This window comes from Alosa pseudoharengus, unplaced genomic scaffold, assembly GCF_046254945.1.
Source record: "Alosa pseudoharengus isolate Yale_2024_CS ecotype anadromous, Long Island Sound unplaced genomic scaffold, YU_APseudo_1.1 YU_APseudo_1.1_scf_1, whole genome shotgun sequence".
Taxonomy (NCBI): Eukaryota; Metazoa; Chordata; class Actinopteri; order Clupeiformes; family Clupeidae; genus Alosa; species Alosa pseudoharengus.
The window spans coordinates 32,942,711-32,967,710 of record NW_027468564.1 but is presented as its reverse complement, the minus strand read 5'-3'; the positions used below and the strand labels follow the sequence as shown (position 1 = coordinate 32,967,710).

The 25,000-nt window shown below is 43.6% G+C and overlaps 1 protein-coding gene across 1 annotated transcript in view; it reads right to left on the bottom strand.

Moving 5' to 3' along the window:
* The window catches only part of LOC143118399 (noelin-2-like), a 76,133-nt gene extending 51,367 nt beyond the window's left edge, over positions 1–24,766 (bottom strand). The window contains exons 1-2 of the mRNA XM_076279466.1: positions 24,626–24,766; positions 4,740–4,889 (exon numbers count right to left, since the gene is read on the bottom strand). Of these exons, the coding sequence (XP_076135581.1) occupies positions 4,740–4,889; positions 24,626–24,766 (291 nt within the window). The remainder of the gene's footprint in view (positions 1–4,739; positions 4,890–24,625) is intronic.
* Positions 24,767–25,000: the final 234 nt, after the last annotated feature.

Genomic DNA, 25,000 nt, shown 5'->3' with positions numbered 1-25,000 from the left:
CCAAACCCTAACCATAACTCTAAACATAACCCTAATCCTTACCCTAACTTGTTATCACAAAAACCGAATGTCATTTAATAACAGAAGTGTTATGTGATAAACGACACTGTCATGTCACTCTTATGTCGACACTGTCAAGTAAAGTGTAACCGTTTATTTCTTGTTTATGTTTGTTTTCCTCATTATGAGTTTCATCCAGATGACTCTCAGAGGGTATCAAAGATTTATGCATTGGTTATTACAATGCTGTAGGTTTGGATTTGTCCAACCACTGTTGATATGCTGCAAGACTTTTCTGATTTTGAAGTAGTAGGGGGGGGGGTCTCTAATTTGCTGCTTCACTGACAATGGGTGCAATGAGCAACATGAGCTAATATCATGAGTTTAATGTTTGGAGACTAAAACTGTGGGTTTTCATCATCATTGCCATCATCATCATCAACAACATCCTCATCATCATCATCTTCGTCATCCATCATTGTCGTCATCATATAATGTAGCTATCATTTTACTAAATGTTGGTATGCACTGAACCAAAACATAATCATACAATGCATTATGCAAATATGAAAAATCAAACAAAATTTGACAACAATCATCATGGCCATAATCATCATCAGCAGCATCCACATCACAATCGTCAGTCAGTGTTGACTATTTAACAGGAAATAATGCTCAGCCATGCAAAACAGAGCTCTGCTTTATGCAGGCAAGTATCTGATATGAAACAGTATCTGTCTGGAAACAAACACATCTAACCCAGCCTTCTGCTACACTGCTTGATTCTAACAGAGGGGAAAAGAAAGTCTCTCTCTCTCTCCCTCCCTCCCTCCCTCTACCCCCCATCCCTCTCTCTCTCCCTCTCTCTCTCGCTGTGCTGGGTTTAATTTGGCAGGGTTGTGATGTGAATCTGTGTCTCTTATCGGCCCATCCCCAGTGCTGTTTATCTCTGCTGTCGGCGGATCCTGCACGCACCCCTGATGAATGGGCCAAGGTCGGGGCGGATGGGCTCCCTGTCCTCTGCCAGCAAAAGATGGTCAGGACTGACCTTCGGTACCACTCTTACACTTCTGCTCTTTTGCTTTCTCTCTCTCTCTCTCTCTCTTTTCTTACCTTCTCTCCTCCTCTGCACCTCTCCCTCTGTTGCTCCCTTGCTTCCTCTCACGTTCTCCTGCCCTCCTCTTCTCCTCTCTTCTTCTTTCCTCTCTTTTTTCACTTGTCCTTTATTCGGCAACCTTTGCAAGTTTGGGTGGTCAGGAATGACCTTCATCTCTCACTCTTTCTCTCTCTTTCTTTCTTTCTTTCTTTCTTTCTTTCTTCCTCCCTCCCACCTTCCTCCTCTCATTTTCTCTTGGTCCATCTGCTATGTTCTCCCTCTTGAGCTCCCTCTTGAGCTTCTACATCTCTCTCCACACAAAAAGGCTCTATCCTCTATCCTTCACTCTCTCTGTCTCTCTCTCTCTCTCGCTCTCTCTATGGATGGAGTGTTTGTGAGCAGGAGTGCTGCAGGCCTTTTGTCTGGTTGCGTGTCTCTTTTCTGTCTTGCCCCCTATTTTCCTTTTTTATTTCATGAACATTGCACATTTTGCTACAACCATGCACAGTAAAGTAGAAAGTAAAGTGACAGTTTTTTAGCAGACACTTCTATCTAAAGCGACAGACTTGCAACAGCAGGTTCAGAAATTGAACCTTGGACAACCAACAGTCAGACGGCAATGCTACCATTACCACACACTTATACAGTATAATCATGGAATGCAAGACATACAAGGTGGAGTACTTCAGGGGTTTTCCAGGGTTACAGGTAACACCTCAAAGTATGGGAGATGGTCAACAGGGGCATATTGCCACTGGTGGATATCAAGGCATAGTGTTTAGTGATAGTGATAATTTATCCCTCCACCCCCCACCCCATTCAGGACCACTCCACTGGCGCATCGTGCCTAACAACACCCCTTAGCCTTAGCACCCCTTTGACTCCCTGATGAAGGCTTGTTTGCCGAAACGCGTCAAAGTTTTTTTTAAAGGTTTAAATGTAACCAAGCCAACAAAATAAAGGCTTTTTAACCTTTGACAATTGAGAGTGCCTTGGAATCCCCTGTTTTTTCTCATCTACATTTTCCCATCCAAAGAGCACCTCAAACAAACAAATTTGAGTCCAGGAAGCGCTCCTAGACAGACATTTTTTGAACACCCCTTAGCTGTTGTAGAATCAGCATAACCTACGGCCTCTCGGGGCTTATTGCTTAAATCTATCTATCTATCTATCTATCTATCTATCTATCTATCTATCTATCTATCTATCTATCTATCTGTCTATATATCTTTTGAAATCAGGACAAAGGTGTTGCTCTCTGCCTGTGTAAACGTTATACACTTCTTACATCACAGCTGAAAGCTCGCCCAGGAACGGTAAGTGGAGGGCAATGTGGCAATACCCAGTGGAGGCTGTTTTATAAGTCTCCACTGCCGAGGAGAAGAAGTGACCTTTTAATGTAGGCCGTTCCATGGTTCGATCGCCACAAATACGTTTGTGCCCAAGTTTAACGAGACAGTTTCACACGCCCAGTTGCCCTTTTTGTAGTCTTCCAGAAGACGCACTTCACTTATTCTGTGAGAGCGCTCTCTTTTTAGCAGTACCTGGGAAAGTTCCTGTTCTCCATGACCCTGTGTGTATTAGGTTGCATTGGGCCACAGACAGGCAGGGTGGGAGAGTGCTGTCTAATAATTAGACTGCAATTTGTTGGTGAGACAGGCCAAGTTGGGCATCTTAAAATCTCATAAGGGAACAGAATGAAGGCCAAGACACAGATTTGGCAGCGATGTTCAGGTCTTTTGAGGAGACCAGAGGGGCCCTGGAAAAACCCTAGACAGGCAGACAGATAGACAGACAGGCAGAGAGGCAGACAGATAGACAGACAGGCAGACAGACAGACAGATAGACAGACAGGCAGACAGAGAGACAGACAGACAGGCAGACAAACAGGTGTTTGTTTAGCTGGTAATGTGGGCTTATATGGTTTAATTGCTGTTTAAATACAGATAGTTTTAGGTCAAGTGTATATCTCTCTCTCTCTCTCCCTCTCTCTCTCTCTCTCTCCCTCTCTCTCTCTCTCCCTCTCTCCCTCTCTCCCTCTCTCTGTCTCTCCTCTTTACTTTACCTGTCATCCTCCTCTCTCTTCCTCCATTCTTTCCATTTCTTTATTTCTCCTGCTCTACTCTGAGCGTACAGTACTCACTCCGATCACTCTCTCTTCATTTATCTTTCTCTCTATCTTTCTACCTCATATCTTCTTTATTCTCTCTATGTCCCTCACTCTCTTATAGGGTATTACACTGTCTCTTTTTCAAGTGTTTGGGAGGGGGGGTTTTAAAGAGTGACACAGAGCTTATGTTAGTATGTAGATTTGGTGTTTTAATGCTGCATGTTTTTCAGAGGTATGCATGGGAGAAAATAAACCACTGCTTTAACGAAGGATGCTAAAGTGCTTGCTTTGCCTCTCCCTCTCTCCCCCGGTATCTCTCTCTCTCTCTCTGTCTCTCCCTCTCTCCCCATCTCTCTCAGCCTCTCTCTCCTCTCTAAGGCAAGATGAAGACAATTGACCTTTCCATCCGCTCCACACTCTTTCTTTTTATCTCATTTCCTTAATTTATTTTTTCCTCTCCCTCTGCCAAACAGATCCCCCCCTCCTCTATCTCCCTCTCTCGCTCCCTCTCTATCTCTCTTCACCTCTTTCATTCAGTTTCTCTTCTAGTCTTCTCTTCTGTCCCCCTATACTCTTTTTTATTTCCCCAAAACTGATTTCTCTCTCTGCCCTCCCACTCCCTCCTCTCGTTCTCTAATTCTCTCTATCTGTCCAACTCCTTGATTCATTCATCATGGTTAAATTACCCATGATCCCCTGGGGCAGCTCAGAGAGTGCTTCATCTTATTAGAGCTCAATGAGAGCCACCGTCAGGCCACAGACATTACTCAGGGAGAGAGAGATGTAGAAAGAGAGAGAGAGAATGGAGAGACAATATAGAGATAGAGAGAAAGAGAAAGAGAGAATGGAGAGATAGAGAGAGAGGAGGGTGAGGGGAAAGAGAGAGGGAGAGAGAATGTAGAGAGAGAAACTTGCAACTATGCTAAATTGTAGTCAATTCACACTTGTCTATTCCCAGTTTGAATGAAAGAGAGAGAGAGAGAGAGAGAGAGAGAGAGCAAGAAAGAGAGAGAGAGAGTCTGTATCTGCATGAGTAGGAAACATATCATTCTCTTTCAACCTTCCTTTCACATTCTTCAAGCCTCTTCACCTCTCCTGAGTCTCAAACCTCCATTTCTGATCTGCCCTCGTCCCCCTCATCCCACTCACCCTCTCAGTGAGGTGCCCGTCCCACTCATCCCACTCACCCTCTCATCCCACTCACCCCACTCATCCCACTCATCCCACTCATCCACTCATCCACTCATCCCACTCATCCCACTCATCCCACTCACCCTCTCATCCCACTCATCCCACTCATCCACTTATCCCACTCATCCCACTCACCCTCTCATCCCACTCATCCACTCATCCCACTCACCCTCTCATCCCACTCATCCTCTCATCCCACTCACCCACTCAGTGAGGTGCCCGTCCCCTCATCCCACTCACCCTCTCATCCCACTCACCCTCTCATCCCACTCACCCTCTCATCCCACTCATCCACTCATCCCACTCATCCTCTCATCCCACTCATCCCCTCATCCCACTCACCCTCTCAGTGAGGTGGCGGAGCTGGCGATTGCGGGGGTCCCGGCTGCAGGGCGCCTGGGCGGGAGCCACCACGGTGCACACGCACTTGCCCTCCGCGTCCGCCGTCGACGTGTACACCTGCCAGCCCTCATCGGGGCCTGGGTACAGAGCCTGGAGGAGAGGAGGAGGAAGAGAGGGGGAGGAGGGGAGAGGGGGAGGGGAGGGTGGAGAGAGGAGGAGGAGAAGAAGAGGAGGAGAGGAGGAGGAAGAGAGGAGGAGGAGGAAGAGAGGAGTAGGGGAGAGGAGGAGATGGAGAAGGTGGAGAGGATAAGAGAGGAAAGTAGGAGGGAAATGGGTAGAGGAGGAGAGGGCAAGGAAAGAGAGAGAGAAAGAGAGAGAGAGCAGTGGAGAGGAAGGGGAAGAGAGGGGGAGGAGGGGAGAGGAGGAGAAGAGGAGGGGAGGGTGGAGAGAAGGAGGGGAAGGTTGGAGAGAGGGAGGGAGGAGATGGAGAGGAGGGAGGAAAGGAAGAGGGAGATGGGTAGAGGAGGAGGAGAGGAGGGAGGATAGGGAAAAGGTGGAGAGGATGAAAGAGGAAAGGAGGAGAAAAGGGGGATATGGAAAAGGTTGAGAGGATGAGAGAGGACAGGAGGAAAGAGATGGGTAGACGATGAGAGGGCAAGGAAAGATAGAGAGAGAGCAGTGGAGAGGAGGAGGAAGGAGAGGGGAGAAATACAGGGGAATAGAGAGGAGGAGCATGGAGGATGAGAAGGAGAGGAGGGGGAGAGGGGAGGAGATCAGGAGGGAGGGATGAGAAGTAGGGGAGAGGAGGATAGTAAAGATGAGAGGAGGAGAGAGAGAAGGGGAGAGAATGATGGGAAGAGATGGGGATAGAGGGAGTAGGGGAGGAAAGGAGGAGGAGAAGTGGAGAGGTCAGTCATCACTAGTCAGTAGAGAACAGACACAGAGGAGAGCGAATAAAAGGATTAGTCCGCTACACCCGACCAGGAGGGGGAAAATAAGAACATACACGCACATTCACTTCTTTTTCCAGTTCCAGTACTCAGTTCAACTCAATATAGTTGAGTTGATTGGCATGAAAATAGTTTTAGCAAAGCATAAAACAAAGAACCATAAGTTGACATGTGTTGACATGGACACATTAAATCTGATATGAACCTTTCATGTGGAGGAAAAATCACTTATATTAAACACCTTATTGAAGAAAGTGTCCATGTAAACAAGAATAAAGAGACACACATATGTATTGCTGTTGTGATGTTCAGCGCTTCACTTTTGGATGCCCATGGGCAAATATGTCATGACAAAGCAAAGATTGTGATTATGTCCACAAGAATGAGAAATGAAACCTCACTGTTGGGGTTGAGAGAGAACAGTATTCTAAAATAATCCCCCTTATCTGCAATGAAATAAAATAATAATAAAAAATGTCACAATGACACTGTAGTCGTGGTGAATATTAGATTTAGACATTGTGTGGAAACAATGGAATCGATATGTGTCTGTGTCAGAGCAAGACAGAGAGATGGGGTGAGACAGAGAGAGAGAGAGAGAGAAAGACTGCAATGAGAGATTGATAGAGAAAAAGAAAGGACACCGAGTTGGAGTGAAGGAAGACAGAGAAAATGAGAGGAAGAGAGGGAATGAAATAGGGTGAGAGAAGGAAAAAGAGGGAGAGAGAGAGAAGGGGAGAGTAATAATTGAAAGAGATGATGTCTGACCTGTGACAATGGCTTTCTGTGAGAGATAGAAGAGGGAACGGTTATAAAGGGTGTACACACACATGCTGACACACACACATACACACACACACACACATTGACACACGCACACACACACATACGCGCGCGCGCACACGCACACACACACACACACACTGTCTGTCTGCATGACTCTCCCCTGATCACTCTCTATTAATTTACATGTAATAAAAGCTTTATTGACAGAACAGACCTCCCCTGGCATAACCCCATGATGCATGACACACACGCACACACACGCACACACACACACACGCACACACAAACACACACACACACACACACGCGCGCGCGCGCGCACGCACACACACACACACACACACGCACGCACGCACGCACACACACAAACGCACACACACACACACCCACACACATGCCAATACCCTGGATAATCAGATAATAACAATGCTAATTAAAATAATAAAAGCATGTGTGTCTGCATGAGGCCGTGCAGCAACCTGACTGATCTCTTTCTATCTCTTCTCTCTTTCACTTCATCATTTTTCTCCTCTTTCTTCTCTCTTGTTCTCTCTTTCTCTTCCCTCTCATTTCCTCTAATCCATCACTGTCTGGGTGTCATGCCCCGTGTTCATTCTCTCTCTCTCTCTCTCTCTCTCTCTCTCGCTCGCTCTCTCTGTCCAGATCTCTTTAACCCCTCTTTCTCTATCCCACTCTCTTTCCTCACTCTCTTTCCTCTCCCTCTCTCTCTCTGCGGTGGAGCTGTGCCCCCCCCGCCCTTGCTCTTCATCTCTTCTCCCCCCCTCTCTCTCCATCTCTCTCTCTCTCTCCATCTCTCTCTGCGGTGGTGCTGTGCTCCCCCCCCCCCTCTCTCTCTCTCTCTCTCTCTCTCTCTCTCCATCTCTCTCTCCATCTCTCTCTCTCTCTCCCCATCTCTCTCTCTCTGTGCGCATGGACTGAGTGAGTGGGCGGAGCCGGAGCGTCTGTGAGGGAGCGTTGTGTGAGTGAGGCCGCTGTGCCTTTTCTTACCTGTCTTCTCTTTTTTCTCTTTCTTACTTTTTCTGTATTTTTTTCCTTTGTTGTTTGTTTGTCTTGTATGTTTTTGGGTTTGTAGGGTTTGGGGTTAGTGGAGTGCGTGTGTTTCTGTGGTTTTACCTGGGCGTCAGCTCCTGGTTTGGAGTATGGCTGCCTCAGGTAACACTAGGGGAAAGTTTGATTGTCTCACGCGGCGGCATGGTATAAAGATATCCTCTACTGCCAGCGTAGAAGAGTGTAACCTGGCAGTAGGTGAAATAGTTGGGCATGACAAAGTTTTGTCTGCTGCTCGTATGAATCAAGCAATCGTTTTGTTCCTTGAGTCCGTGGAATTGGCCAACTTAGTGGTTGAACGCGGAGTAGAAATTGATGGTATTTTTACCTCAGTACTCCCTTTGTCTACCCCATCTAGGAAAGTAATCCTTTCAAACATACCACCTTTCATTAGTGATGACATTCTTGTCCAGTCTCTATCCCGCTATGGCAAATTAGTTTCCCCGATCAAGAAGATCGCCATTTCCACAAAGTCCCCACTTTTAAAGCATGTGGTATCTTTTAGGCGATATGTTTACATGGTTTTAAACAACAACACAGATGATCTTGATTTGACTTTAAATATCCAGGTTGATGATTTCAATTATGCCATATATGTCACAAGTAATCTGATGAGATGTTTTGGTTGTGGTTTGACGGGTCACCTGGTGCGTGCCTGTCCAGAAAAAAGCACCAATACTACTGCCAATGTCAATGGTCTAAATGAGAATACTGGGGAGGGACAGTCTGCCAGTGATGAGGCGCCCACAAATGGTGGAGAGGCTGGGGTGGATGGTGATCAGTCACCAGGGGAAGGTTCTTCTAATGCGGATGCACCTGAAGTTAGACCATCAGATCAGGATGTGTCTGATGAGATAGTAAGGGACGGGAAAGAGGGGGCAGAGGCTGAAGCTCCAGAATATAGCGTTATGCATACTGATAACTCGCCGAATTCCAACGTATTAGATCTTTCGGAGGACGCTTGCGGGGAGGACAGTCAGATCATGGAAACAGAGGAAGTCCCCTTTAAAGTTCCAAAAGGTCTGAAGAGGGAAAGGGCGCGATCTGAGTCTCATAAAAAGGCAAAAAAGAAAGATCTGGTTGTCGACGTTAATTCTACTGATGCAGAGAGCGAGGGGGAATTTTCTGATTGCAGCCTAAGGTGCAGTCTTCCCCAAAGCGGCTATACAGGACGCGAGTACACTGTGGATGACTTAAAAAAGTTTCTGAAGCAGACTAAAAATGCTAGGTGCGTTCAAGTTGACGAATACTTTTCCGATGTTGAACAGTTCATCGCTAAAACGAAGCTGTATATGGCCAAAGGTAGCTTTACTAGACAGGAGGTCTACAGTTTGAATAAATTTCTCACAAAACTTAGAACTCTGTTGAACGCTGATAGCCAGTCCACCCCAGCCCCTGTTAATTCCCAATGAATATATTCTTTTTTTGCACTTTTTCCTTTATACTTATGAGTGGGTTTCAAATTGCTTCGCTTAATTTGAATGGAGCAAGAGACCGCACAAAGAGGGCGATGCTTTTTGAAAGAATTAAAGAAAAAGCTATTGATGTTGTCTTACCCATACTGACGCAAGCAATAGCTCTGATTGGGCATTGGAATTTGGGGGGTTATCGATCTTAAGTCATAATACCTCAACTAGTGGTGGTGTTGCTATTTTTTTTTTAAGTAGCTGTATCCCCTGTTCATATGAGGTTGATGAAATTGTTAAAGGTAGACTCTTGAGAGTCAGAGCTCAATATGAAAATACTTTTTTTGTTTTTGTGTGTGTCTATGCCCCAACAGTTGGGAGGGAGAGAATGATTTTCTTAAGTATCCTGGATGATCTGTTAAAGAATTGTGATTCTGGGGAGTGTTTACTTCTTGGTGGGGATTTCAACTGTACTGAGCTCATTGAGATAATGTCCCACGACCTTTCTGATTTATGGAGGAACTTTCATATAAAACAGAAACAGTACACATGGGTCCACTCAAATAATAACATATTACCTCTGGCAAGATTAGACAGGTTCTATACCTTTAAACACCAGTTCAATTTTTTTAGAAGCTGTCTCATCCTGCCAGTAGGTTTTTCCGATCATAGTATGGTGCTTTGTAATTTTTTTGTTAGTGCCACCAGATATACTGGCATACTGGCACTTTAACACTAGTCTTTTGAATGATGGTAAGTTTAGGGATGTTTTCAAGTCTTTCTGGAAGGATTTTAGATCCACAAAGCAGTCTTTTCAGTCTGTGAAACAGTGGTGGGATTTTGGAAAGGCCCAGATAAAACAGTTGTGTCAGCAGTATACTTCCTGTGTCACGAGAGATATAGCTCAACGCATGAAATTGTTGGAAAATGAGATACTGGAGCTCCAAGGTTTAGCTGAAAGTACAGGTAATCAGTTATATATGGAAAATTTGAAAATAAAAAAGAATTGTTTGGCCAACTTGCTGGGCATTAAAACACAAGGAGCTCTGGTCAGGTCTCGCTTCCAGTGTGCAGAATTAATGGATGCACCTTCCAAATTCTTTTTTAATCTGGAAAAGAAAAATGGCCAAAAACGGCTTATACATGCTTTGGTTTCAGAAACTGGAGCCCTCTTATCTGACGATAAACAAATTCGTAAGAGAGCAGTTGATTTCTACAAGGTTTTGTACAGGAGTGAAATCTCCTATAAACAGGCCCTTAACAGTCCTTTTTTGACGAATCTTCCTAAGGTATCTAGAGAAGCTAATTGCGACCTTGGAAGGGTGATTACCCTGGACGAGTTGGAAAAGGCCCTCCATGGTATGGAGTGTGGCAAGGCACCGGGGATCGATGGTCTGCCGGTTGACTTTTATAAGTCTTTCTGGACAGAAGTAGGTGCAGACCTACTGGTCGTTTTGAGGAACAGCTTGGCCAAGGGGCAGCTGCCACTCAGTTGTCGCAGAGCAGTTCTTACTCTGTTACCGAAGAAGAGAGATTTGAAGGATATCAGGTCATGGAGACCCGTGTCTGTTCTATGTGCGGAATATCGGCTGCTCTCTAAGGTTCTTGCTAATAGTGCTATGCTATGCTATACTCCTTAGCCTTTGAGCCCCTGTTAGTACAGTTAAGAGCCAAACTAAAGGGTGTAACTCTTCCTGAGTGTAACATCTCTTTGAAGCTATCAGCTTATGCGGATGATGTAGCTATTCTGATTGAAAGCCAAAGGGATGTGGACACCATGTTGAAGGTTTTTACTGATTTTAATCTTTTATCATCTGCCAGAGTTAATTGGGGAAAAAGTGTGGCCCTGTTGGCTGGAAAATGGCCTGATGGCACACCGTGCCTCCCAGGTGGGTTAACCTGATCTAGGGACGGGTTTAAATATTTGGGTGTGTTTCTTGGAGACGATGACTTTGTTCTAAGGAATTTTGAGGGGATTGTTGAGAAGGTTAAGGGCCGTCTTGGCAAGTGGAGTTTTTTAATTAAAAAATTGTCCTATAGGGGCCGTGTTCTAATAATTAACAACCTGGTGGCTTCATCCCTTTGGCACAGACTTGCATGTTTAGACCCTCCAGCACATGTTTTATCTAAAATACAATCTATTCTGGTTGATTTCTTTTGGGATGGTCTACACTGGGTCCAACAAGGTGTGCTTTTTTTATCCAAGGATGAGGGTGGACAAGGATTGGTCCACCTGCAGAGTAGGGCAGCAGCCTTTCGTCTTCAGTTCATACAGAGACTTTTGGATGGACCTGTAAATTCCAGTTGGAAGGCTGTGGCTTGTGTCATCCTAAGAACTTTTGAAGGCTTGGGTCTGGATAGGACCCTCTTCTGGATGAATCCTGCCTTAATGAACTTAAACAAGCTCCCTGTGTTTTATCGCAATACATTTAAAGTATGGAGTCTTTTGAAAGTATTATATAGAGACCTCAGAATACAAGTTCTCTCTTTTGGCCATTGATATATGGTTCATGTTTGGATCTTACGCATGAGAAGCATTTTCCTGCTTTTAGTGGGATGTTTTGCAAAGCGCGGGTCATCACTTTGAGGGACCTCCTGCCTTTAGCTGGGCCAGGTTTTGAGAATGCTGAAGGAGTGGCAGAACACATGAAAATGAGATCCATCCGTGTAGTTAACAAATTCCTCTTGGAATTGCGGTCCCGCTTCACAGATGCTAGTCTAGCAATGTTGGATCAGTATGCCAGGGGTTTAGTTATGCCAAATGAATGTGATCCTGTTCCATGTTTTAGTGTGTCCTCTGAATTTTGTAATGTATTTTTGAAGGTTGAAGATTTTGTTTTTCTGGGTCCAAATCGCGCCTCTGGAAAGGCACTTTACAATCTTTGTGTAAAATCTCTAAATAGGAGGTGTTTGGAGTCTAGAGTTGACACACCTTGGCGTGCTGTTCTACATGTAGAACAGGATGTCAAACCACACTGGAGATCCTTTTACAAGTCACCATTGATTAAAAAGGTGGGGGATTTACAATGGAGGATCTTATATGGTGCAGTTGCTGTAAATTCTTTTGTTTGTGTTTTGAATTCTGATGTGAGACATGAGTGCCCGTTTTGCAATGACAAGGAAACTGTTTTTCACGCTTTTATGCAATGCACACGCTTGATGCCTTTATTTTCCATTTTACGGAAACTGTTCACTTACTTCAATGAAATTTTTTCAATGGAAACATTTATTTTTGGTTTTAAATATGTACAGAAGCGAAGGCACAAATTTCAATTGTTGAACTTTATCATTGGACAGGCTAAGATGTCTATATATGTTAGCAGGAGGAATAAGGTTGAGCATAGATCTGATCTTTTGATGGTATTTGCAATCTTGGTGAGATCAAGGATTTTAATTGATTTTGGTTTCTACAAGGAAATGAGTGATCTTATGAGATCACTCATTTATAGATGAGTGATTATATGATATCAGGAAAATGCTCTGTGTATGGTTGTAGAGGATAAAGTGCAATTTAATACTTTGTTAGACGGTCCTGTGCCTGCTGTTTAACATACATAACTAGATGTGTCTTCTATTTATTTTCACATTTTAATCATTCATCTTTGAGATGACTGTGACTTTGTATGTCTTTTAGCTATTTGTAATAAAGGTTTTTAGAAATTCAAATTCAATTCTCTCTCCATCTCTCTCTCCATCTCTCTCTGCGGTGGTGCTGTGCTCCCCCCCCCCCTCTCTCTCTCTCTCTCCATCTCTCTCTGCGGTGGTGCTGTGCTCCCCCTCTCTCTCTCCATCTCTCTCTCCATCTCTCTCTCTCTCTCCCCATCTCTCTCTGCGGTGGTGCTGTGCTCTTTAATTAGCTCCGCCGCACCTCTCACACCTCTCCCATCTGTTACACACCAATTACTGTGTGTGTGTGTGTGTGTGTGTGTGTGCGTGTGTGTGTGTGTGTGTGTGTGTGTGTGTGCGTGTGTGTGTGTGTGTGCGTGTGTGTGTGTGTGTGCACGCATGTGTGTGTGTGTGTGTGTGCGTGTGTGTGTGTGCGTGTGTGTGTGTGTGTGTGCGTGTGTGTGTGTGTATGAGTGCATGTTTGTGTGCGTATGAGGACTTCCATATGTTTATTTATGTGTATTATGCTTCTGTCCATGTGTATCTGTGTGAGTGTGTGTGTGTGTGTGTGTGTATCTGTGCATGTGTGTGTGTATGTGTGTGTGTGTGTGTGTGTGTTTGTATGATTGCATGCATATATTTGTGTGTATGGTTATGCTTCTGTCCACACAGCAGCCATCTTGGTTATGCCTCCGGCCAGTTATTTCGAACTTGAAAACCTGACTAACAAAATCAGGCTTCTATTCAAATGCATGGAGAGACATACTTAACTCCAAATATGATGTCTTATCTACATTAAAAGTACATCAGGTGAATCCTAGTTTAAATCTGAATTCAACAAAGCAATAGTAAGTAGCTTAAGATGAGTAAATATCCAAAGTCACTAAAAAAAATGTCAGTCTTCGTGTTAACTTGCTCACTGCAAGCATGCACCAACTTTTGTTGCGGTTACAGGGAAAGTTAACAGGTTAATAGTTAAAATATCAATATGTCATTTCCAACAACTTCCTCTTAACAACTCCGTCATGTTTAGCGTTACGAATTGCCCTTGAGCGAAAAGGGCTTATACTTATTAAATCTTTAAGCAAATATGAATAAAAGGCACAAAATAAGGTTGGTATGAGGGTTATCTGTGTTCCCTACTACTAAGATGAGATAATTGGCTATGTCATACCAGAGAGGATTAAAGCGGAGAAATCAAGGATCTTTGGTTATATCGAAGTTCCACAATTAACGTTAACTAGTTAGTAAGCAAACCGTGATTAAATAGGAGGTTATGGTAAGTTTAGTTCCGGGAGGAGTCATATACATATTTCTTCATAACCGTTGAGTTAGTAAAAGGACTGAATGTCCCGTGAATTAACAACTATGAAACGTGTGACTGCTAGATGTCTTTTCAATTGGAATCAAGGATATGATGCTAGCTCGCTTGCTAGGGGCCTGGTGCAGAGAAACTTCTCGGTATTATGAAACGCCGGTTGTTAGTGATTGAAGTTTAAAATCAATGGAGTTCCTTTTAACCAAACAAGTGCCCTCCCACCTGGAAGAACATGTTTGCCAATGGAGCCAGACTTGTCGCCGAAGAGAAGCGTAGCGAAACATAGTCAAGAGTATGGTTTACGAGGCTAGCGTAGTGATTTGTCTCCATCTATATAGTGTCTGTTACACTTGCACCTCAGGAGGGGGTTTTGGGAAGCTTGGATTTAAGCAAATTAGTGTGTCGTGTGTGTGTGTGTGTGTGTGTGTGTGTGTGTGTGTGTGTGTGTGTGTGTGTGTGTGTCAGTGTTGTAGTCTGTGTCACTATGCCTCGAGTCCGAGTCCAGGTTCGAGTCCTCAGTGTTCAAGTCCGAGTCAAGTCCAAGTCATAAAAAAAAAATTCCAAGTCCGAGTCGAGTCCACTACTCATCCGAGTCGAGTCACTATTGATCCACGTCGAGTCCGAGTCGAGTCCCTATTGATCAAGTCGAGTCCAAGTCCAGCACTAAAGTAAGCATAGCCTACATGTCGTTCCATTTTTTTCCATTGCAGATGAAATCCTTAAAAGCAAAACGGACAATCTTCTGTCTCCAAGCAGGGGTGCCATCACTTGTGTGAAAGTAGTATTGCCAAATTTCTTGCCAAACCCAATGTGTTGTATTTATTATATCGGAGAGAATACCATACCATAGCTATACCATAACCTATAGGCCTACTCATAATACATTAGCAATCCACATCCCAATCACACAGGCCATTAAGTCACATTATGCTGTTACTGACTGCTGACAATTGTATAGGCAGTGTTGTAGAAGTTCATACTTCACAAGAGCTAGATGAACGTTGGAGTAGGCCTATTTTGTAAGAGGTAGTGTGGATCATAAAAGGGCATTTTTTTAAATTCTGGCTGTTAAATGGCCTACACAAAAACAGACACAAAAAAGCGCAGTTTGGGAGGGACAGAAACAGAGCAGGGCCCGTCTTGGTAGCTTCTTTCTGACTCCCGTGACGTGAACACTGGCTACCGGCAACTGCATAATTATGTTATCACTTCACTGACACTATGGAGACATATTTCACGTCAACAATAGAGATGAAAACTAGCTTTAGGTTAACGAAGATGTAGATCATCTGCCTAATTCATTTATTTGTGCAACAGGCCACGTTCATTTCAGCGAGATGAGTGAAATAAATGTTTTTTTTAAGCTGCCATCGCCATACTATTTGCTACGATATTCACCTGTTAGAAATAGAACACGTTGCTATTTCCTTTTTTTCGTGCAGTGGATTAGGCTATCAAATCGCTCGTTTGAACAGTAACAGTAATCCAGTTCATTCGTGGTTTTAAATATAGTTGTTTCTGGCCTACCCACGAGAGGTTCAGTTTGTCAGTTTCACTTGCGCAGACACGTAGGCCTACATTGACACTACATGGACACTCTACTAGGCAATTTAATGTTATGCTTCTATATTTTATGACACCAAAATTAAGAAGTATGCTATATCTTGATCGGGAAAACGTTTAGTTTATTTTTCTTTCATCCGATAATAGCCTGCTGCAAATTAACAGACAGAAGCACGGCAGGGCACGCCCCGAATGAAAATGAATGAATGGAACCTCGCTTCTCGCGTCAGTCAGGGAAAACACTGTTCACCAAGTCACGATGATCAGCTATCCAGCAGCAGTGTGTGTTGTTTAGCCTAGGCTGAGTGTAATCTTAGGTAGCCTAATGTTATGTCATGTATGAGAACTAATATTGCCTGGCAATAGCCTACTACATTGAAATACCGGCGGCCATATCTCCAGGCATTTTGGTGTTAAAGTTAACGTTAGTTTGCTTTGCATGTGAACATGATGTGACTTGCGATGTAGCCTGAAGCAGTAGCCTAACATTCCCTTAAACTAAAATTAGTATTACGAATAATTTAGATATTAAAATCATGTAGCAAATTATAGCCTAATGACATACTACAATTATAGCCTTATGATATATTACAAAAAAAAGTCGAGTCCTCGACGAATCATCGCGAGTGCGAATGCACGAGTCCGAGTCCAAGTTCGAGTCATCAGTGCTCAAGTCCAAGTCAAGTCACGAGTCTCTAAATTTAGCCAATGACTCGGACTCGAGTTCGAGTCTCGGACTCGAGTACTACAACACTGGTGTGTGTTTGTTGAGCACGCCGGTCATTCTCTGCAGGTTACTCTGGTGGATGAATCCTAAGTGGCTGTTTGCCTGATTGACATTCTCTTTTCCCAGCTTGACGCGCTGTTGCCGTGGCAATGGAATGAGCACCATTTCACTTTTTGAGTCACGTTTACACCCCCTACACCCACACACACATGCACACCGACACACACACACACACACACACACACACATACCCATATCATGATTCCTACTGATTTTGTTGGCGGAGAAATGTCAACAATAATCACACCATGTGTGTGTGTGTGTGTGTGTGTGCACTCTGAGTCTAAAATATATGTATCCGTGAGAGAATGTCAGTCAGACAAAGGGCAGGATCAACACACTCTCACTACAAATGAAAACACAGTATCATGTGCGCACACACACACAGACACACACGTGTGCATGTGTGTGTGTGCATGTGTGTTAATGTCAATGTGTGTGGAGAGGTTGATTGCATATCTGGCTCACTGAATATATCTTGATTCATGACTGTAGAAAATGTCAGCCTGAGTAAATACCACTGGTGTGTGTGTGTGTGTGTGAGTCGGTGAGTGAGCGAGAGATGACTCACTCATGTCTCACACTGGGCCCCAGCTGGGAGCTCTTCATGTAGCATGGTCATTTAAACACACACACACACACACACACACACACTCACACACACACACACACACACACACTCTCACACACACACACTCACACACACACTCTCACACACACACACACACACACACTCTCACACACACACACACACACACACACACACACACACACACACACAGTTTGTGGTATGGATGTTTAAACATAATCTCTTATCTCCTTCATGTCTCTGCGTGTAGTCACTGCACCCTACTGAACTGGTGTAATCTCTCTCCCGCCTCATCTCAGCATCTTTACTCAACCACTTTCCACTCAATTCAATTCTGTTCTTTTCAATTCAGTGCAATTCAATTCAAATCCATTCCATTCAGTCCATAGCTGTCAACATTGAGGATTGAAAATAAGGGAGATTTCCCGGGTTACTTGCCCAAAATACGGGAACATTTCAACATTCATCTTTCTGTTGCTATCTCTCCGTTGACAGCAAGAATTCAGAATACAAAACTGCTGCACTAACTAAACAAGGTGTGGAGTTAGGTCTAACGTGACTCTGCTTACAGACTGGCGTCAAATCGTGCTCTCACAACAAGGCTAATAGCTCTGTTTGCATGGCCGTCCACTGACATCCCACAAGCTCTGTTTGAATGGCCGTCCACTGACATCCCACAAGCTCTGTTTGAATGGCCATCAACTGACATTAATGGTGACAATAGCAGTCTTTCACTCTGATCAGACCAAACACATCAGAACCCATTAGACATCACACACATAAACACAAATGTTCAGACATTTAGGCCTGGGATATATTTGCTTTTAATATATCCATCATGGCTGCCACACGTATGTGTCTTTTTGGGGCATCCCCAAAAATGTATGTGACGCGTACACAAGATACAATATTCACAGAAACATTGGGGGGGGGGGGGGGGTAGTTTACGTGACCGTACATGAGCATGCAAGGATGGGCTTATTTATGACTCTCTCAAGGGGAAACCTCCAGGAACACGTCAAGGGCCCACGTTGTACTAAAGCAGTGTAATGCAGCCGGCTGTGTGAGTGAACATCAAAAAGCAAATAGGCCTTACACAATGGCTACTTTTCCTTCTCATGTACCCTTTTGTGTGCAATGACAAATCTAAAATGGGGTTGTCTGAAGTAGCTACATTAATCATGGGTGTGGTTTGGGCGTAACGTGCAATAAACCAATCAGAGCGTCATCTCACATTCCCTTTAACAACAGGCACGCTTGTTCCATAGCTGATTGCTATTATGGTGGCGTATTTGCCAGGCGCAGCCAGGAGCGTTCACAGCGCTATAATCACTGTTCAGTTGGGAACAATTAGCTATTGATTTTTCATCTTCACAAAATGTAATACAGAATTGTCACAAAGACATACTTTCCGATGTTTTGGGATCATTCTCACTGAATCACGAGGTTACTGTATGAATGCATGGTGATATATTTGCAATGTACAATGTAATCTAACATTACCTCTCTATAGACAATGCATATCTTCTGTCAGTTAATCTCTTCTCTCCCGTGCTGCCGGCTGGGGCATTTGGGTTAAATGGCATCGGCATGCAGTTCAACATCACGTCTCCTTAAGTCCTCTAACATTTCCTAATTGATGTCATCAACACATCAGTGATTCGTGAAAATGTGTACGCTAGATTTATGCCTATTTTTTCACATGGACACCACACTGATTTCCCTCGAGTGGTAATATTTTTCTTTGAAAATATGTATGGTTTACAGAAATGGGAACTACATTGTATAGATGAGAGGAGCTAAGTGTGCGTTGCGCAGCACAGGCGGCCAAGCAAGGGCTTCGTTTAAGTTGACCTAACTTTCAACTCTGCACAGTATCCCATTAACTGCGTGACAGTATAGACTATTTACAATATTTTCTGTAAAGCAGAGTTTGTAAACACGTTATCATCAACTTAATTTACGCACAACATTTATTTGAGCAGGAGAGAGAATAACAATGAATGGATGCAGCAACTACAGAAATTGTACAGAAATTGTAACCATACTTGCTGCTTTCTTGTACTATCTGTTGCTGGTTAACAGCACATGAAAAGCTGATTTAAGCTAATTCACTAACTCAAGATTTCAAGGCCATCATGGATATAAAACGTTTTTTGAAAATAACGAAAGGATGGAGGGAACATAGCAAAGCTTGGAGTTATTTCAGATGGGCTACAACAAGGTAGGCAAAATTATGGTGCTTAAAACCTTACACAACGGTAAATTGGAACAAAACTAAAAGTAACTTTAGCCTTTATAGGGCTGTAGCCTATAAAGTTGTCCAGATTAATAGGTCGTAATTAGGCGTTGTTGTAAAGATATTGCATGTAGATGTTGTACTATATAGGCTACTAAATATTTAGGTCACCAATGCACGAACAAAACCGGGAAATGGACAAATATTATCAAGGCTTTGAATGTTTCCGTCTGTGCACGGAGGTGTCTGTAGATTGGTGTGCAACGCATTCATTCATGCAGGCCTGTGGTCATGCATGCGCCCTTAAAATATCATTTGCATTTTCGCCACAGACTTTAGACCAGGGAGTTCCTCGTCTGTGGCGGAATTGTTTTCTGAAACTGCAAAATATCAACAGTGAACGTTTGCGCCGGAACACGCCCCGTCTTTTCGCTGAACCGCCCCCGTGGGCGCAATCGAATTCCCTAATTTACAGGCATGTACTGTACCTGTGGAGGGAAAATTCCAATATGCGCTGACTGCAAAATAGGAAAGACAAACGCGCGAGTATACAAAGTCAATTGCGCCGGCACGGAAGATAGAGCCCATAATCTCTCTCTCTCTCTCTCCTTTCCAAATGTGTGTTTTGCATCTAGCCTCTGCTATTACACTGCTATTACTATCAATCACATTTGTATTTGTGTTGCACATTTCATCTGAGTACATGCAGCACAGAAAGTGCTTCCCAAGCACACCTCTGAGATAGTGCATACAAATAGTGCCTTCAGTAGCTAACTGGTGCACACAGTTAATCATGCTGCTACGCAAACACAAACTCACATACACACTCACACACAGAGACGTACTGTACCAACACACACACACACACACACACACACACACACACACACACTGTGCACCCTGGAGGAGTTGGACATGAGAGAAGGTCTATGTTCAGAAGAGTGCTGTAGATCAGTCTATCTATGTCTCCAAAAAGACGCTGTGTAAAATGTAAATAAATGCAATTAGCAAAACCTAAAATGAATTGACTATAATGCAAAGAAAACATATCAATTGTTGAAACAGAGAAATGTTATGGTATTCATTACAGAATCGGGTCTGCCGTGGCCCACTGGTTAGCACTCTGGACTTGTAACCGGAGGGTTGCCGGTTGTGCCCCGACCAGTGGGCCGCGGCTGAAGTGCCCTTGAGCAAGACACCTAACCCCTCACTGCTCCCCGAGCGCCGCCATTGTAGCAGGCAGCTCACTGCGCCGGGATTAGTGTGTGCTTCACCTCACTGTGTGTTCACTGTGTGCTGTTTGTGTTTCACTAATTCATCGATTGGGTTAAATGCAGAGACCAAATTTCCCTCACGGGATCAAAAAAGTATATATACTATACTACTATATACTACTATACTGTTTTTAATGCAGGGCCCAAAAGATCACCGCCATCCAATGTTGTTTTTCAGCCCTGTCCTATTGACCTGTAATATTTTACATATTTTAATTTTATATACTGTGGATGATAAAATGTCCGCATGAATTGCAATTTGTTGTTGTATTATTTGTAACGGTTGTTGTATAAACCATTAAAGGTGTGGTGAATACATCCACACTTTTACATTTGAGAGACTCTGCCTCTCTGGAATGTTCTTTCTGTAACCATATTACCAATTGGCATAACTAGTTGTGAAAAGTGTCTCCTTCTGTTTTTGTTAGCATTAAACTGCTTCAGCCTTTTATTGGCACCGTCCCAAATAGTTTAAACCGTATTGATGGCATCAATTTAAAAAATAACTTTTCATACAAAAAATGTATGTGTATGTGTGTGTGTGTGTGTGTGTGTGTGTGTGTGTGTGTTTACGCACGTATCCACACCTCCACACCTATATATTCATACACACTTGCGTGGCTAACAGCTTTCTCTTTCCCAACATCACACCTACAAACAAACCCAGGCAGCTAAGGGAAAGCCAGCTTGATTAGTCTAAACACAGACTGTCATTTCACAGGGGCTACAGGATTTCCTCCTAGCCGACTACACAGAAGATGCAATGAATCGATTGTGTGTGTGTGTGTGTGTGTGTGTGTGTCTATACACGTGTGAGAGTGTGTGTGTGTGCTTGTACACGAATGTGTGTGTGTGTGTGTCTGTGTGTGTGTGTGTGTGTGTCTGTGTGTGTGTGTATAATAGAAAAGGGCCTGAGTAAATTAGCTCTCTTCCGGGATGAATCATGCTTCATTGGAGATGATGTGCACATGGCGCATGATGGTGCATTTAGAGCGTTTCTGTTCAGAGGTCCTGGCATGCAGGGAAAGAAATCTGCTTCCACATTCAGAACCTGTGGGTATCGGTGGAGAAATTAAAAAAGTGGAAACGTGTTGCTTTGGGCACTCTCTGTGTATGTGTGTGTGTGTGTGTGTGTGTGTGTGTGTGTGTGTGTATGTGTGCATATGATTCATAACAACCTCTGGCTATTGGCTGGGAAACGTAAAACAATTGCTACTTTTTTTTTATCTCGTTAAAATTTTGATAGGTGAACCCAGACAAACCTGGGAATTATACTTAAAACCTTTGTTTAGCTGTTCTAAAACCCCCTTTAAACTGCAGCCTCGTGGCAGGTTTAACTAGTTTAAGGGCTTTTTTGTCTTTATAATGACAGGACAGGGGAGATACTGACAGGAAGCAAGTAGGAGTGAGAGATGAGGTAGGATTGGGAAATGACACGGGTCGGACTCGAACCCGGGTCCCCGTGGCCACCTAGACCCCAATGTGACCCACATGACATGGGGTTTCAGCTGGTTCAGTTTGGACCCCAATGTGACCCACATGACATGGGGTTTCAGCTGGTTCAGTTTGGACCCCAATGTGACCCACATGACATGGGGTTTCAGCTGGTTCAGTTTGGACCCTAATGTGACCCACATGACATGGGGTTTCAGCTGGTTCAGTTTCAACTAATTCTGAACTAACTTTTTAAGCAGCGTTGAATCAAGAGCCATTAAGGAGATAATAGCCTGGCATTTTTAAGTAAGGGATAACCGCCGCCAAGCCAACTTTGTTGTGCTACTTTCTGTACTTAGATGTTTACAGCTGATTCCATTGTTGCAAAGCCTGATTCCTAGTTTGAAAGTCTTTACGTTTAAAGACGTTAGACGTTGGTTGTTATACAGTAGTTACCATTCAAAATTGATATGGAACGGTGATTAAACTTTTTTCCAGATCTACTTCATAGGTGTCCCGATATAGCCTACATAATTAATTCATTGATTAATGAATGAATTAATAGCCACCCCACGAGCAAATACTCAAAAAAGAGTGTTTCATGTATCTGCGGGATACCTCACATGTGATCAAATAAAATCAAAGCTGGATGAAGCTTTTACACAAAAAGATAACTTTTATCTCATAGTTAACTCATTATTATGTAAGGTCCAAGCTGTTTAAAGAAAGCTCTAATGGATGACTCAGTCAAAAAGGATAATGAATTTAAAGAGTCTATAACAGCCTCATTTCCCTCACAGCAGAGTGTGAAAGGACTCTCATTAACGTACAGAATTACACAACTGACTACAAGCGAACATACTGTACATATTACAAAGTAATAAAGACGTGGGATATACATTATTCATTTGCATACCATGCATTCTATGTATCCCACTGCTTTCTCTCTCTCCATATTCCACATTTGTTGCATCTCAGCTCATGCTGAACGTTAACAAGCAGGATGGCTGTCATATGGTGACTAGTGAGAAGTGTTTGAGATCATGTCTGAACCACTGTAGGTGTGATCTCACTGTGGTACAAGTGAAATATGATGTGATGTGTTTGACCTTTTACTAGAAAGGATCATCCAACCATCCATCCATCCATCCATCCATCCATCCATCCATCCAGCCTATTCATTCATTTTTTTGTTCTTTTTTTGTCTGTCTATCTTTCTCTCGCTCACAAGAAGCTGTAAAAAAGCCCCCGGGCGCCATACGGTGTGTTCTTTGTTGCTCGGCGAGGACCAATTAGCTAATGCAGGCATTACAGAACGCGGCCAGCCTCAGTGACACACAGCAAACAACGTGTCACAATGAAGGTTCCCAAGGTTCCCGACGCCAATTTGGATCCTGAAGCACATGCCAATCTGTCAGTTTGTACCGGCACAAGGAACTGATGTGTAAAATCAGCAAGCCCTAAAAATTAAAGTGGAACATTCAGATATAAAATGTTTTTTAACTATCCAAGGGCACCATATTCACCTCTTTTGTTAGCCACTGTGAAGGTTGGTGCGTGCGTGTGTGTGGTTGATTGTTGTGTGTGTGTGTGTGAGTGTGTGTGTGTGAGTGTGTGTGTGTGTGTGTGTGCGTGTGCGTGTTTGATTGCTGTGTGTGTGTGTGTGTGAGAGAGTGTGTGTGTTTGATTGTTGTGTGTGTGTGTGCACGTGTGTGTGTCTTTTGCAAAAAAAAAAGACGTAACAGGTTTCTTTCTTATTTGTTTATGGAGCCATGACAACGCATGTGCATTTCAGGTGGTGTATAGAGTATAGAGCATGTGCATTTCATTTCAGGAGGTCGTCTCGTTCAATTGGAGGAGAGGATTTCCTTGAGTTGGCCCAATTAACGTCGATGCTGCATATGGATGAGTGACAGAAGGACTGTAATTTCAAAGACTGTTGCAGTTAATTTCAAGACTTTTCGTCAATGGTAAGACTAGAAGTCTTCAATAGGCTATGCTTGCTTGGGCCACTTGTGTTAATGTGTGCTGTGTGTGACCTGCGTGAGTGCACCCTTATCTGATTCTGCAGACAATTAAGTATTCCATTTGTTGTTTGTTCTGTTTAATGGGCTAAAGACAAGCTATCCACAAACGTGAACGTTTAATCACTAGCATGGGAAAAACTGAGGCATCATCTGCGTCGAGCTCAGGACATAAAAATAAAACTGCCTGACGGGTTCGGATGCAACTCTGTCGAATGCGGGCCGGGTCCGGACAGAAATTTCCGAGTTTTTTTGATAGGAAAACAGCAGAAATCCTTTCTGAGCATCCTCTTAGTCAAGTTAGATAGTGATACTGTTCTTCACTCAGCGCCTACCAGTCGCGTTGTAGACTTGATTGCTCAGGAAGTCAAATGACAGATAAATGAAACCCAAGGACATCACAAGCACTACACCACAACACCAGCCAGTGGAGCACTGATATCTCATAACTGAAAACAGAAACAAAACATTCTGATCCAATGCGTTACAGAGGACTTTCTTTCTCAAACTCTCACACACTCCCATACGTAACACCAGTGCAAAGGCGAACGCAGTGTACACAACCAGTGTAAAGGCAAATGCAGTGCAAGGCAACAGATAACTGCTATAACAGACACACAAAACACACAGTGACCAAGAGGAGAGGGTAAGGAAATGCAATTCACAGACCAACAGAATGCAACAAGCACGCACACATAAAATACAGAAAGAGAGAGAGAGAGAGAGACATGGTATACACACACACACACACACACACACACACACACACACACATTACAGAGAGAAAGAGCGAGAGAGAGAAAGAGAGAAAGATATAGTATGCACACACACACTGTACATACGCTGATAATTCTCTCGGAGGTGCCACTGTGTGCGACGGTCTCGTTGAGGCCGACGAGAGAAGGCAAAGTCTGGGACATCCAGTTGGTGACCATAGCCATGGTGCTCAGCACCGCGCCGATCTTCAGCATGGGAACGCTCATCTTCCCTCACAACACCGTCATTACCAGCATCCGCACAAAAAAAATGACCACCCCCACCCCCTCGACTCCAAAAATATAGACGAAGAGAAAGGAGTCCTCGAAACTCCAAACCAAATGTCCCTGTAGTGCCTTCCACTCAGAAAGAAGAAAAAAAATGTCCCAGATGGAAATATGTGCTCACAAAAATCCTAAAAATAGTTAGCTTGCCTCTTCGCTCCTCGCTATTTCCTAAAC